The sequence below is a fragment of the Ictalurus punctatus genome, chromosome 12 (assembly GCF_001660625.3).
Source record: "Ictalurus punctatus breed USDA103 chromosome 12, Coco_2.0, whole genome shotgun sequence".
In the NCBI taxonomy this organism is placed as follows: domain Eukaryota; kingdom Metazoa; phylum Chordata; class Actinopteri; order Siluriformes; family Ictaluridae; genus Ictalurus; species Ictalurus punctatus.
The window spans coordinates 6,322,329-6,337,941 of NC_030427.2; the positions used below are offsets into that span (position 1 = coordinate 6,322,329).

Here is a 15,613-nt window from a genome sequence, read left to right on the forward strand (position 1 = left end):
ATGCTGACGTCATGCAACGTCGCGAAGATGTATTAGTGCGTATGGGGAGACTTTTACCTTCACTCATTTATATCATCTCATTGCGCGCCCGCAATTTCCACATTTTTATACACAATGCGATTTTAAAGTCTCGGATAGTCCTGATATTGCTTGCTATTGGATCTAAAAAGTGGTATCACCCATTCTTAGTTCTAAACCCGCCCCCTATCACAGTCAGACCCTCCCCCTGCCCTGTTCTGAAGGACGGAGAGGGCGGTGTGTTCGGGGATCGCGCCGTGTGTTGTTGCTCTCTTGTCGCTTGCGTTAGCGCATTATAAATGCTTCACTATAGTCGACTATTTTCGGCAGAGACCTATCCCCACCCTGTGGAATCCGATTCTTTTTTGTAAAGCGTGACTGGTGGTGTTTATTACCTTCGTCTAAGATAAGTGGTCTCACACAACGCTGCTCAGGCGTCATAAGTGTTGGTAAGAGACGATGTTTGTCAGTCGAGGAGTCCGGTGTGCGTCATCATTCACCTATTATAAATTGACGGGTTCAGTGCAGGTTACAGTAAACAAACCACGGGCTGCCGTGGGAGCAGTGCATAACTCTAGCATTATTTCCTGCTCCCAAGTCTGTACACACAGGGTCTGTGTTCTGCCTGCTGGAGCACTACAGGAGAAGTATGTGAGAAGCACCACATGTAAACATGTGTCTCCTGCTGTGACCGCCGGCAAATCGGCTTCAAGACTGGGCTTCATTTCGCCCTTTTCGTGGAGAAGCCAGGATCGTAATACGAATAACCGACTACATTCCAGCAAAAGCTTATTTTGTCTTGGTACCGAAACGTGTATCATTGGCTCCTCCACGAACAAACTTCTGTCAAGTGCTTTATCCACCGTTTCGAAACAGAAACAAGCCGACTGGATGAGGACGGACCCGGCCACACAGGTTCAGAAGGTAAACTGTTTGTCAGCAGTAGAAATAAATGTATGAGGCGGCTTCTGGGCATTCAGTAACGCGGATGGTTACATTCGAGTTCTCTGACGGGTTTATGTCGATTTTTGGCAGTACATTCTTAACTGGTCAAACCTTTCAGTGTTGTGCTGGGAGATAAGACAGCACCCACTGTGTGTTCGGGCTGATATAGACTACAAGTGACTGGAAATGCTTGTTGGACTTTAATTAGTCTATCAGGACTACCCCAGAGAGCAACCCTACACTGAACTGTTCTCAAAAACAACACGCTTACTCAACCTCGGTGTCCTCATTCTGAAATGTTATACAACATCTATATATTGTTGTTTTGTTGTTGTTATTATCATTATTATCATTATTATTATTGTTATCATCATCCTATTATTATCCTATTATTATTATTATTATTATTATTATAAACATCGCTGTCATCCTGCACATCCAAAGTGCTTTACAGTGTGAAGCAAAAAAGAAAGAAAGAAAGAAACATAAGTCAAAAAATAAAATAGGCAAATAGGGATAAATAAAAATGAAATAAATACATGGCAGTGACAAAGAAGAAAATAATTATCAGGTATACAAAATGTAATAATAAAGTGTCTAAAGTAAATTAAATAATTCAAGTAACTTAAAAGTAATGTAAACGCAATATGTGGGTAAAAGTAGTAGTAATAATAATAATAATAATAATAATAATAATAATAATAATAAAAGCTTTTTAAAAGAATGGGAAAGTGAGGGAAATGTTTTTAGTGATGATTTTTGTTTTTGTGTTTAAAATCAATGCAAGTTCAGCCTGACAATTGTTTAATGGTAATGTCTTCCAGATCGGTGGTACAGAAAAAGTAACGGCTGTTTCACCATTCTTTTTATGATTCATATGTGGAGTTTATAGTTTTGAATTGGTGTTTTTAAAAAGAAGACAACATTTATTCAACCTCAGTTTCCTTATTTATAAATGTTATACAACAACAATACTATTATTATTAGGGGTTCAAGCCTGAAACGCTGATGTGTTTTTTTTCAGGGATTTTTATCATTACTAGGGGTTCAAGCACAAAGTGCTGAAACGCTATTGTAATTGTAAGGTTTGGACATTTATTATTATTATTATTATTATTATTATTATTATTATTATTATTATTCTGCCCTAAAACCTATCATGCAGACCAAACCCGAAGACTTTAAGTGGTATATTTAGATTCGGTGAGGCATAATAATTATGTTGGCCATTTTGGGCATCGGCCATTTTGAATTGTGTGTTAAGATGCTGTATTTTACAAACCCATTTCAGTATCATTATAAAAGCTTGGTAGGTGTCATAATCCCCATGCCCTGAAGTTACTCAAAAAACCTTTTGATCCAAAAAAAAAAATTTTTAAATGCTAAAAACTTTTAATTTCTTTAGCCTGTTGTCTTGAAACCTGATTATATTCTGTGGATCATGCTGAACACAATGATATCAAATGTGCCTTCATTGGCAAAAAAGCTTTTACGTGTATTGAAAAAGGCAGTCGCTAACCCTCACGTAATGAGGGTTTAGGACGGATGCAAATGCAGATAAGAGCTTTATTGAAGAGAGGCAGAAATCCAAAACGGGAAACAATAGCGTGGTCAGAAACAAGCAAAAGGTCAGGCGATCAACAAACGGGCACAAACAAGGCTAAACAAGAATCAAACGCCGAGGTCGAGAACAAGCTCAACACTATGGACAAAAGCTTGGTACAGGGAATACTGACGCAATACTTCGCATCGAACAGAGACATGAGGGGTTTAAATGACAAACGTAATTAAGGGTGAACACAAAACAGCTGAGACTAATGATGATAAGGGATCAACCAATAACACTACAGGGGCGGAGACAGGAGAGAAATCATAACAAATGCACATGTAGAACGTCACTAAAAAACCTGGAAGAACGCTGTGTGCTCCAGCGCTTGTGCGAGGGATAATCATGACACTATCATGTTGACTACACACGTTGTTTGGGAAATTAAACGTCATCACTCCGAACAGGAAAAAACTCTGCAGATAAACTGGTTCAGATGTGCTGTGCACAATTCCCAAAAAAATGTGGATGAAGATTCATCCACAGAGTAAATCTGTATTATGGAAAATGATTTAAATCAAGTTTGGAAAAGTTTTGGGAAGCTTGGTGATGGTGACGTTGAAGTCGAGTGACCGTGGTGTATTTCGGTTATAGCGTTAGCTGTTTATTTCTGGAGATTGTATTTAGCTTTCAAACTTCATAAAAGTTGTGTTCATTTGTGAAAATGATCTTGATGGACAGAACGTGTTAGTGTTGTAAACTTTTGTTGATCACAGAGATTATTTTTTGCAATAATCCAAAAGTCTATGTGAAAATCCTGTTGGGTTTTTGTCGAGGGAACCGGTGTGATGATCCCTTCGGGTTCCGGTACAAAATGGCTTCGTCCCTGCACCACTCTATTGGGTGATCTGTCTGCGTCTCTCCTCCTGTAAACACTGTTACTGACTTTTCTGTATCGCCCTGAATTGTTTTCATTTGGTTGAATATTGTTATATTTGATGCATATTTTCATTTGGTTGATGGCATTTTTATTTTTGGGTATAATTTTATTTATATTTTGCTTCTACTAGATGATGCACTTTAAGTGGGCCTACCAGTCGTATTTGATGCAAAGATTTGTACATTAGCAGGAATGTAGCACGACATGGAGGTGAAAGCAGCGGTCTGTTTATTTAAATGTGAAAGTGCAGCAAAAATATGTTGTCCCTAAAATCAATGAATAATCATGATAAATAATCGAGATCTCAATATTGATCAAAATAATCATGAATATCATTTTGACCATAATCGTGCAACCCTAGCATAAATATGACCTAAAACATCATCAGATTTTCACACAAGTCCTAAAAGTAGACAAAGAGAACACAATTAAACAAATTAGACAAAAATATTATACTTAGTCATTTATTTATTGAGGAAAATGATCTAATATTACATACCTGTAAGTGGCAAAAGTATGTGAACCTATGCATGCAGTACCTGGTGTTACCCCACTGTGCAGCAATAACTGCAACTAAACATTTCCAGTAACTGTTCTGCACACCAGCTTGGAGGAATTTTATCCCGTTCCTCAGTACAGAACAACTTCAACTCTGGGATGTTGGTGAGTTTCCTCACATGAACTGCTTCAGGTCCTTCCACAACATTTCCATTGGATTAAGATCAGGATTTTGCCTTGGCCATTTCAAAACATTAACTTTATTCCTCTTTAACCGTTCTTTGGTAGAATGGCTTGTGTGCTTAGGGTTGTTGTCTTGCTGCATGACCCACTTTCTCTTGAGATTCGATTCATGGTTCACATCCTGACATTTTCCTGTAGAATTCACTAGTATAATTCAGAATTCATTGTTCCATCAATGATGGCAAGCCGTCCTGCCCCAGATGGAGCAAAACAGACCCAAACCATGAGACTATCACCAACATGTTTCACCGATGGGATAAGGTTCTTATGCAGGAATGCAGTATTCTTTCTCCAAACATAACACTTCTCATTGAAACCAAAAATTTTATTTTGGTCTCATTGATCCACAAAATATTTTTCCAACAGCCTTCTGGCTTGTCCATATGATCTTTAGCAAACTTCAGACAGGCAGCAATGTTCGTTTTGGAGAGCAGTGACTCTAATTTCATCTTCAAATTAAACTTCATCCTAGAGGTTCACATACTTTTGCCATTCATATATATGTAATATTGGATAATTTTCCTCAATAAATAAATATTACAAAAAGTATAATATTTTTGTCTCATTTGTTTAATTTGGTTCTCTTTATCATCTTTTATGACTTATGCGAAAATGTAATTATGTTTTAGGTCATATTTATGTGGAAATATAGAAAATTCTAAAAAAACAAAACAAAAAAAAGCGCACCACTGTACTTTTGTGAACTCATCCTACACCGTTCATCAGAACTTCACCAAATTACATAATGAAGACCAAACGTTAATCAAAGACTTTTGATAGATCAAACCTTTTGCATATAACGCATCAACAAATATGACAACAAGCACACCAAAATGAACGAGAGGTTATATCTCTTCAACGCCTTGGTATATTGACACCAATCCTGGTGTGTCTTATCAAAACCACGACCAAAGGGTACATGAGCAGTTTTGGAACCAGCCACCTACTGGTCACAAGATATGAAAATTGTTATTTTTGCTTATAACATCTGTATACTTTATCGTAAAACCACGGTATATTTAGATTCAGTGAGACATACTGAGTCAAATGATACCCAAGTTCACTATGTCGGCCATTTTTGGCGTCTGCCATTCTGAATTGTGTGTTAAGATGCAGTATTGGAAATCAGCCATCGGGAGGTGCTATCACATTTTACATACATAGTTGACTGTGTATTATGCAATGTTTCACACATACACATATTATTCACATAATATATTAAACCTCCTAATACTTAAAAGCTTTGCCCCAAGAACCACTGGTGTCAATCAAATCAGTAAATATTGTCATTATTCTTGTAGGTGTTTTGCATAATTGTCTACCAAGCTTGCTGGAATTTTTGACCACTCTTCCATGAAATATTCTTTCAGTTGTAAAATGTTTGAGGGTTTTCTTGCATGCACTGCCCGTTTAAAATCCACGCCCTTTCCCAACATTTAAATGGGATTCAAATCCGGGCTTTGACTAGGCCATTCCATAACCCTCCATTTCTTCTTTTGAGCCATTCCTTGGTGGATTTGCTCGTGTGCTTAGGATCATTGGCCTATTGAAAGGTCCACTTTCTGTTCAACTTCAATCTTCAGACAGATGGTCTCACGTTATATTCAAGCCCTTTTTGATGTGATGCAGAATTCATGGTTGAATCACTGAATGCAAGTTGTCCCATCCCTGAGGCAGCAAAGCAACCCCAAACTATAACATTTCCACCACCGTGCTTTACGTGCTTCTCTTGAAAAGCTGTCTTTGTTTCGTGACCTTTGATTCGTCTATACAAAGCACATTATTCCAAAAGGCCTGGTCTTTGTTTGTATGCTCATTGGCAAACTGTAGTCTTGCAAAGGCTTTGTCCTCCCATTCAGCTCAAATTTGTGCACTCTCTTTCTGATTATAGAAGCATGCACTTTGACACCAACAGTTGCAAGACTTATTAACAGATCCTGTGAGGAAATTTTGGGGTTCTTGAAGACTTCTTTTTGCATCAGACAGTCTGCTCTTGGGCTGAATTTGCTGAGATGGCTAGTCCTGGTCATTTGAAATCTGTGCCATTTGTAGATTATTTTCCTTACAATGGAATGATGTATTTCAAATAATTTGGAGATTTTTTAAAAATCCCTTGCCAGACTCATAGGCATCCAAAACCTTGAACAAAGCTTGAAATTGAGTAAGTAGTCACGTTGTAAATACGCTCTTTCTGTAAGAATGCACTAAAACACGGACAATGAACAACTAAATCATAAAGAATTCACAATAATGTAGTACAATAGTGTACTCATTGTAATGTTATTATTTCAGGAGATTAGGTTTTCACAACACGGGCAGTTTTTCACATGTTTTTGTTGATACATGTTTAAGTTAATATATAAAATGTGTGAATATTTGGTTTCATTTTTGCATTTTCTCATCAACTAAGATGCTGTTGACTAATATTCGATGCCATTTTAGTCAGAGTAAAATCGACTAAAATGAATAAATATGACGACCAAATATTGACAAAATTTAAAGGACATTTTCATCAGAATACATAAAACTCTTTGAAAGGGTGTACTTTCATTATTATGCTATTACATTATCCTTATATCATTGGCATAATGATATAATAATAATGGTCTTAATGGTCTTAATGACAATAATATCGTTTATCGCAATGATTTCTGGGACAATATCATCCAACAAAATTAGTTATCGTGACAGGCCTACTCCATATGTCAATAATTCTGGAAAAAATGTTTCACTTTAGTCTTTGGATGGCAGGGTCATTTAAAAATATGGGTATAATTGTATCCAAAAGCCTATAATTCCTAACTGAAACCTCAGAACTTAATGAAATGAGGTAAGCTCATGCATCTTATTGTTTTAAAGAAGCATGCAAAATTCTATAGATTGGGCAATAGGTAGCACTATAACAGTTATAAATGTTAATAAAAACGCTATATTTTTATGTTAAATTACCTGCAATTGCTGAAAATTGTCTTGGTTCTTTGGTTCATGTTTCCTTCAATTACTGCAAGTTGCCCAGGCCCTGAAGCAGCAAAGCATCCCCACACCATCACACTTCATCCACCACGCTTGACCATAGGTATGATGTTCTTTTTGAGGAATTCTGTGTTTGGTTTAGATGTAACGGGATCCCTGTCCACCAAACAGTTGTGGTGATGTAGGTGACTTCGGATTGTAGTTTTGGAGACTTTCTGACCCCAAGATTCAACTTCTGCAGTTCTCCAGCTGTGATCCTTGGAGATTTTTTTGGCCACTCGACCCGTCCTCTTCACAGTGTGTTGAGACGATATAGACACGCGTCCAATTCCAGATCGATTCATAACATTTCCAGTTGACTGGAACTTCTTAATTATTGCCCTGATGGTGGAAATGGACATTTTCAATGCTTGTGCTATTTTCTTAGACACTTCCCATTGTGTGAAGCTCAACAACCTTTTGCTGCACATCTTCCTTTAGTCCTTTAATGGATACTTTCTGAACCCATTGTGTGTATTTACAACTATATATGGAGATTTTTGCAAATGGAGCTTAAGTGAAGCAAGACAACAGCCCACTCTTCAATTATAAACAGCTGAGCAGTCTTTCTAACTGAAATGCCTGCCATCAGAGCCCAAATAATTATCTTTTGCTCTTTCAATATTGATCCAAACTCTTATGAAACATGTTTCTTCATTCATTTATCTAGGTTTTTCCTATCATGTGTTACCCGTCTGTGTAATATACTAAATATAATTAAAAAAAAAAAAAAGAAGATGAAAAGTATGGTGCTGAATAAACTTACATTACTGTGATATTTATTTCTCACATTGTTATTCTCTGCCTCTGATTAGGTACTGCTTTCTAAGAGCTCACAAGCAGGAGCTGAAAAGCCAGAGCCTGAGGAAAAGCGAAATAAAACAGAAGAGCTGAAGAAGGTTTTTAAGGAATACGGTGCTGTTGGTGTTTCATTTCACATTGGAATATCTATCATTTCTCTTGGAATTTTCTACACTGCCGTGTCTAGGTAAGGCAGCTCTTCTTCTGTATTTTTGTTTTAAAAATGGTTTTAAATGTCAACACAATACCGGAAAACAAACAAACAAATCTTGGGAAGAAATTTAAAAATGTATTAATATTGGTTTCTTTATTTATGCTTTTCTTTATTTGCATGTTTATTCTTTTGTGTATTTCTTTAGTTCTACATTTATCTATTTATACATTTTCTCCTCCGGTATGCTAATGAACAACCCCAACCTAAAATCTAACAAGGTATTGGTATCCCCCGACGGAAACGCAGACCAGAGTACAGCACAGCATGCTAACTGAATGTATTTGAATCAGGTGTTGCCAGGTCTGCAGTTTTCCAGCAGAAATAAGCTACTTTTACAGTATCTCAACAACGTGAGTACACTCCTCACATTTTTGTAAATATTTGATGATATCTTTTCATGTGACAACACTGAAGAAATGACACTTTGCTACAATGTAAAGTAGTGAGTGTACAGCTTGTGTAACAGTGTAAATTTGCTGTCCCCTCAAAATAACTCAACACACAGCCATTAATGTCTAAACCACTGGCAACAAAAGTGTGTACACGCCTAAGTGAAAATGTCCAAATTGGGCCCAAAGTGTCAATATTTTGTGTGGCACCATTATTTTCCAGCACTCCCTTAACCCTCTTGGGCATGGAGTTCACCAGAGCTTCACAGGTTGCCACTGGAGTCCTCTTCCACTCCTCCATGACGACATCACGGAGCTGGTGGATGTTAAAGACCTTGTGCTCCTCCACCTTCCGTTTGAGGATGCCCCACAGATGCTCAATAGGGTTTAGGTCTGGAGACATGCTTGGCCAGTCCATCACCTTCACCCTCAGCTTCTTTAGCAAGGCAGTGGTCGTCTTGGAGGTGTGTTTGTGGTCGTTATCATGCTGGAATACTGCCCTGCGGCCCAGTCTCCGAAGGGAGGGGATCATGCTCTGCTTCAGTATGTCACAGTACATGTTGGCATTCATGGTTCCCTCAATGAACTGTATCTCCCCAGTGCCGGCAGCACTCATGCAGCCCCAGACCATGACACTCCCACCACCATGCTTGACTGTAGGCAAGACACACTTGTCTTTGTACTCCTCACCTGGTTGCCGCCACACACGCTTGACACCATCTGAACCAAATAAGTTTATCTTGGTCTCATCAGACCACAGGACATGGTTCCAGTAATCAATGTCCTTAGTCTGCTTGTCTTCAGCAAACTGTTTGCGGGCTTTCTTGTGCATCATCTTTAGAAGAGGCTTCCTTCTGGGATAACAGCTGTTATCAGCTGGGATAACAGACCAATTTGATGCAGTGTGCGGCGTATGGTCTGAGCACTGACAGGCTGACCCCCCACCCCTTCAACCTCTGCAGCAATGCTGGCAGCACTCATACGTCTATTTCCCAAAGACAACCTCCGGATATGATGCTGAGCACCTGCACTCAACTTCTTTGGTGGACCATGTCGAGGCCTGTTCTGAGTGGAACCTGTCCTGTTAAACCGCTGTATGGTCTTGGCCACCATGCTGCAGCTCAGTGTCAGGGTCTTGGCAATCTTCTTATAGCCTAGGCCATCTTTATGTAGAGCAACAACTCTTTTTTTCAGATCCTCAGAGAGTTCTTTGCCATGAGGTGCCATGTTGAACTTCCAGTGACCAGTATGAGGGAGTGTGAGAGCGATGACACCAAATTTAACACACCTGCTCCCCATTCACACCTGAGACCTTGTAACACTAACAAGTCACATGACAACGGGGAGGGAAAATGGCTAACTGGGCCCAATGTGGACATTTTCACTTAGGGGAGTACTCACTTTTGTTGCCAGCGGTTTAGACATTAATGGCTGTGTGTTGAGTTATTTTGAGGGGACAGCAAATTTACACTGTTACACAAGCTGTACACTCACTACTTTACATTGTAGCAAAGTGTCATTTCTTAAGTGTTGTCACATGAAAAGATATAATCAAATATTTACAAAAATGTGACGGGTGTACTCACTTTTGTGAGATACTGTAAATGGGACTTGAGAGTCTTTTTTTTAAAACTATGGTCGGAGGTTAGGTATTGTTCATAAAACATTTTAACAATAAATTATGGTATGAAAAGGAAAAATTATTTACATATTTACATTCATTCTGGAGATCTTTTAACTGGATGATGCTTTGGCACATTTTCTTTAAATGAGAACAAAGATTAAAACTGTGATTGAACCGGACACAGGTAATCCTGCTAGAGGTGGGAGACCTGAAAAACAACATATCACGATTTTGTTTAGGATGGATCATAATCCACAATCTTATCATAATTATTTATTATTATTTCATGTTGATTCATTTAGACTATTAGTAAGTTACCCAACACAAGGAAACATAACGTCAAAGAAAAATAATAACACAGACCACTCAGGACAAAGTTTCTTTTTAAACAAATTTTAATAAAGTGCACTTTTCAACAAAATGTACATATATAATGAAAACAATCAAGCATTGATACCATATTTAAAAATGTTAAATAAAAAGGACACGACAGGTCCTGGACAAATTGGCAGTAGTTTGAAATCTCACTTGTAGATGATTACAGTGGAATGATGTATTTAAAATAATTTGGAAGGCAAATTATAGACATACATATCATTTTCTGAAGGCCTTACAGAAGTCTTTAGATATTGGCACGAAGACGCCATACACCTCAATAGCAAAGGGAACACCAGACACTAGATGTGAGACGTTTAGATAAGACAGGTTCTAACTACTGGCACCCTAAATTTTAATCAATTTTTTTTTGGATTTGAAGGTGTGATAAATGTAGGGGTGTACTTACCTTTTCTAGGTGACCTGTGTTATTTTTCACGTACATTGTGAAAATGACTACAAAATGTCAATTTTACATGTCATTTGATAGTGTATAAGCTTTATTAATAGGTACTGTTTCAAAGAGGATCAAATGTTTACCTGTACAAATATGTCAAAAAAGCCAACAATTTCCATGGGGTGTACTTATTTTTTCACATGACCATAAGCAGTTCCATCTACTTAAATCTGAAAAGAGTGCCTAACTTAAAAATAAAAAAAAAATTCATAGGCTCTTTCTCAAATAAAAATATGTTCAATATTCTAGTATGAGTGAATGTTGATGTTATTTTTAGGGATGCACCGAATGTTCGGCAACCGAAATTATAAGTGAAAAGACAGAATAAATTTGACCGAACAATGACGTGTTTGATGACGCGACAAAATAGCCTAGCAACCCAACAGAGTGAGACACGCAAATGTCACGACCTCAATGAGGGGTGACTACGTGTACGAGCTACGTGCTCTTCGGATGTTTACTGTGGACAGTAAACGTGCGTGGACGTGCGTCTGTTTTGTTTCTGTTCCGGAGTATTCTGTCACATCATGAGACGTAAGGGAGTAGAGTACGGAAGCAGGTAAAGACGTATTTATTTAAGGGAACATAACATTAACAACGTATCTAACTCTACTATATCTACTGTAATACTCAGCGAGCCGTACAGGGACGCGAGCGGTACATATCCCCAATATCATCAGCCCTATAGAACCCAATATAACCAGTTTCTGCACTCGTCAATGCACTTTTTAGTTGTAGTCTACAGAGTGTTCCGTTCTTTCAGCAGTCAGTTACAGGACTAACATCGGCTATTCAAGGGGCTCAAAGATGACCACATCAAAATATTTTTATTTTACTATTTTATTTATTTAAAGTTATATTGTGCCTTGTTGGTAGCCTATGCCTGCTGGAATGAAAAAAAAAAGTTCAGTGTTAAATAAATATTTTGAAATTGTAGTTTTTGTAATTGATTTTTTTCTTTGAAAAGCAAGACAAAATAGTAAAAAGCACATTTTGACTATTTAATTTATGCAATGGTGAGAAAAATGGCAAAATAAATAAAAACGCGAAAAAAAAACGTGTTCGGTTTCGGCCAAGTTTTTCATTATATTCGGCTTCGGCCAAGAATTTTTATTTCGGTGCATCCCTAGTTATTTTGTGATTTTATTTCTTGCATTAAATGTGCTTTAATGCTTATTCTCCTCAGCGGGATCAATATGACAGCTGTCCTTTGCAAACTGGGCTTCAATGAATCTGTTGTTCAGTCGAAGATGGCTGCTGGCACTAGCACTTTTGTGCTAGCTTACGCTGTTCACAAAATCTTTGCTCCATTTCGGATCAGCATCACCCTTGTGTCTGTACCACTCATAGTACGATATCTTCGGAAAACAGGACTCTTCAAATCCTCACCACGTCGTCTGTGAACAAGCATATTTTCCGTGGTGGACTGCATGTTCACTATAGTTTTAATGTTTTTTTGTATTGTATAGATTCAGGTCTAAAATAGCTTCACAGATGCATATGGAAATTATAGAAATTGTTGATGATTTTAAATTATGGGTATTAGCATTTTATAAATAGCTGTAAAAATAGCCCTAAAATAGCGCTACTCCATGATTAGCGTGGCTCGGCCCATATGGCTTAGCAACACAGGACAAGCCATATCCTGCCCAACAACTGCATTTGTCTTTTCTATCATAAATACAACTTAAAATTAAAATAAAAGGGTTTTTTAAAAAAAAAAAAAATACCAGGCATTTGATATTTAAATACACATGGTTCCACTGTGACATGAAACACAGCTGTGCGTGATAGCCGTGCACAATACTCGAATATTTAGTGAAAATAAAGAGGAGCAAGTGTTTACTTAATAGCTCCCACACTCCCAAACACATCCAAGTAGGCCAATATTGCAAACTTTAGTGAAAAAACACAGAAGTTTGACTGTTTTTTAAAATCCCACTCCTGCCTGTACCAGAAGGAGTTCAGAATCATAAAGTGTTTTTTTAATTGCCAAGTACAGGGTGTACAAGGAATTCCTTTTGGTGCAAGGTCACACATTGTACAGGACAGCACAGTAACCAAAGAATAAAAACCATGGAACATATCTGTAATTCTGACCAATCCTGCTCCTGCTGAAAATTCGACCAGTCCCCTCCACTCCTGCATTTATTGTTTTTGATTATTTTGCCTGGCCACAGTATTTTCTAATGAAGATAGCTAAATGTCCTCAAATATAAGCTATTGGTAATTTAAGCCACCTGACCAGGATAAAGCAGTTAATGCGAATGAATAACAGTCGTAAAAGCAGTATATAAGCATGCAATGTGTTCCTTGGTGGTGGAAATAGCCACAAAGTAGTGGAAAATGTAAGTGTAAGTAACGCTATTATTAATACTAACACATTATTAAATAGAGTATTCTATACTCACCAAGCACTTTTTTAGGAACACCTGTACACTTACTCATTCATGCAATTATCTAATCAGCCAATCGTGTGCCAGCAGTGTAGTGTATAAAATCATGCAGATATGGGCCAGCAGCTTTGGGTAATGTTCACATGAACCATCAGAATGGGGGGAGAATGGGATTTCAGTGATTTCGGTCATAGCATGACTGTTGGTGCCAGATGGGCTGGTTTGAGTATTTCTATAACTGCTGATCTCCTGGGATGATCACGTACAACCATCTCTAGAGTTTACTCAGAATGTTGCAACAAAGAAAAAATAATCCAGTGAGCGACGGAAATGTTGTTGATGAGAGAGCTACATTAACTCAGAGAACCGCTCTGTACAATTGTGGTGAGCAGAAAAGCAACTCAGAATGCACAACATGCCAAACCTTGAGGCAGATGGGCTACAACAGCAGAAGACCACATCAGGTTCCACTTCTCTCAGCCAAGAACAGAAATCTGAGGCTGTAGTGGGCACACGCTCACCAAAACTGGACAGTTGAAGACTGGAAAAACAGCCTGGTATGATGAATCACAATTTCTGCCAAGCCCCACAGATGGTAGGGTCAGAATTTGACACCAACATGATGAATCTATGGACCTAACCTGACTTGTGTCAATAGTCCAGGCTGGCAGAGGTGGTGTAATGGTGTGGGCATGTTTTCTTTGCACACTTTAATTGAAATAAAACTTTTGGCCCCTTAATACTAATAAATCATTGCTTGAATGCCACAGCCTATTTGAGTATTGTTGCTGACCATGTGCATCCCTTCATGGCCACAATTTACCCATCTTGTAATCCCTACTTCCAGCATGATAATCCTCTCAGATTAGTCCTCTCATAAGTCATCTCAAATGGAGATTTGTATAATGAAAGTGCACCTGAAAAATCTGCAGGAATTGCATGATGCAATCATGTCAACATGGACCAGAATCTCTAGACCAGAAGGGAAGCTATTCTGGGAGCAAAAGGAGGCCCTACTCAGTATTTGTATAATATTCCTAATAAAGTGTTTGGTGCATGCATATATGGTATAATGAATGTATATCTATAGGACCTGTAGTGGAAAAACAACCTTCCATGAAAGCATCAATGAGAAAGCACACACCACTAAATTCCTGATAAACAGTCACTCGTGTGAACACCTGTGCAAACAATTTGGTGTAAATTAGATATGAAAGTGAACTAGATGTGCAAGCTGAAGAAAATATTATTCTGCAAATACAGTATTTTCATGAGCATATTATAACATTTGTGAGGTGATATGATTACCATTGAAAATCATCTAGTATCTCTGAAGTTTAACACTACAGTAATATTTTTAATATCATTTTCACAGACTGTTAGCAAAAAGAATTAAATAAAATATTATTAATTGGACTTGTACACCACAGCTTTGCAACACTTACTATGCAGTTTTTCAGAGATTGAGCAGAACAAGTCTGATGACAGTGTCCATGCATTTAATCATGTTGAAGCATTCCAGGATTGGCCTGAATTGTCATTATACAAAATGAAAATTATTTTGCCTATTTAAAGGTTATTTGGGCTTTTTGTTTTATTTGCATTCTTTATTATGTTTGTATGTATTAATGTCTATGTGTACATCACCAAGAATTTGAACCGTTGTTTAAAATGTGTAAAATAATCTGTTGTAATGTTATATGAATTATATAAGCTTTATGTTATATAATCTTTTTGCACCATAAATAAAATCAGTTTTTGTTGAAAAGCACATTATAATTTCACCTTTATGAACTGGACCCAAGTGAGCTATATGGGTATACAAACAAAAATGATTTATGGCTGCTACTGTCAGCAGCCTTGAATCTCTGGGTAATCAAGAACCCAGTCAATATTTGGGTTGATTAAATATGAAGTAGCTCTTTGTTAGTAAATCATTTACAACTGCACAAGTACAAATACCAGAACGGACCTTGGAACTACTAGAAAATGTATAGAAAAATACAGTTTTTGTGAGAAGGGTGTATCAGAAATTAAATGTCCTTTTACAGAATTTAAAGCAGGAATAGTATCCACATCCAAATTTATATTAAACACACATGCTGCACAGGGATCAAATGAATAAAAAAGGAAGGTTGAATACTCACACTGGCAT

The 15,613-nt window shown here is 37.6% G+C and overlaps 1 protein-coding gene across 1 annotated transcript; it reads left to right on the forward strand.

Annotated features, from left to right (window-relative positions):
- The first annotated feature begins 238 nt into the window (after positions 1 to 238).
- On the forward strand, positions 239 to 15,229 carry fam210b (family with sequence similarity 210 member B). Its single transcript, XM_017482316.3, has 3 exons — positions 239 to 942; positions 8,018 to 8,190; positions 12,249 to 15,229. The coding sequence occupies exons 1-3, from the start codon at positions 478 to 480 to the stop codon at positions 12,463 to 12,465; spliced, it is 855 nt and encodes a 284-aa protein (XP_017337805.1). The 5' UTR covers positions 239 to 477; the 3' UTR covers positions 12,466 to 15,229.
- The last annotated feature ends 384 nt before the right edge of the window (positions 15,230 to 15,613 follow it).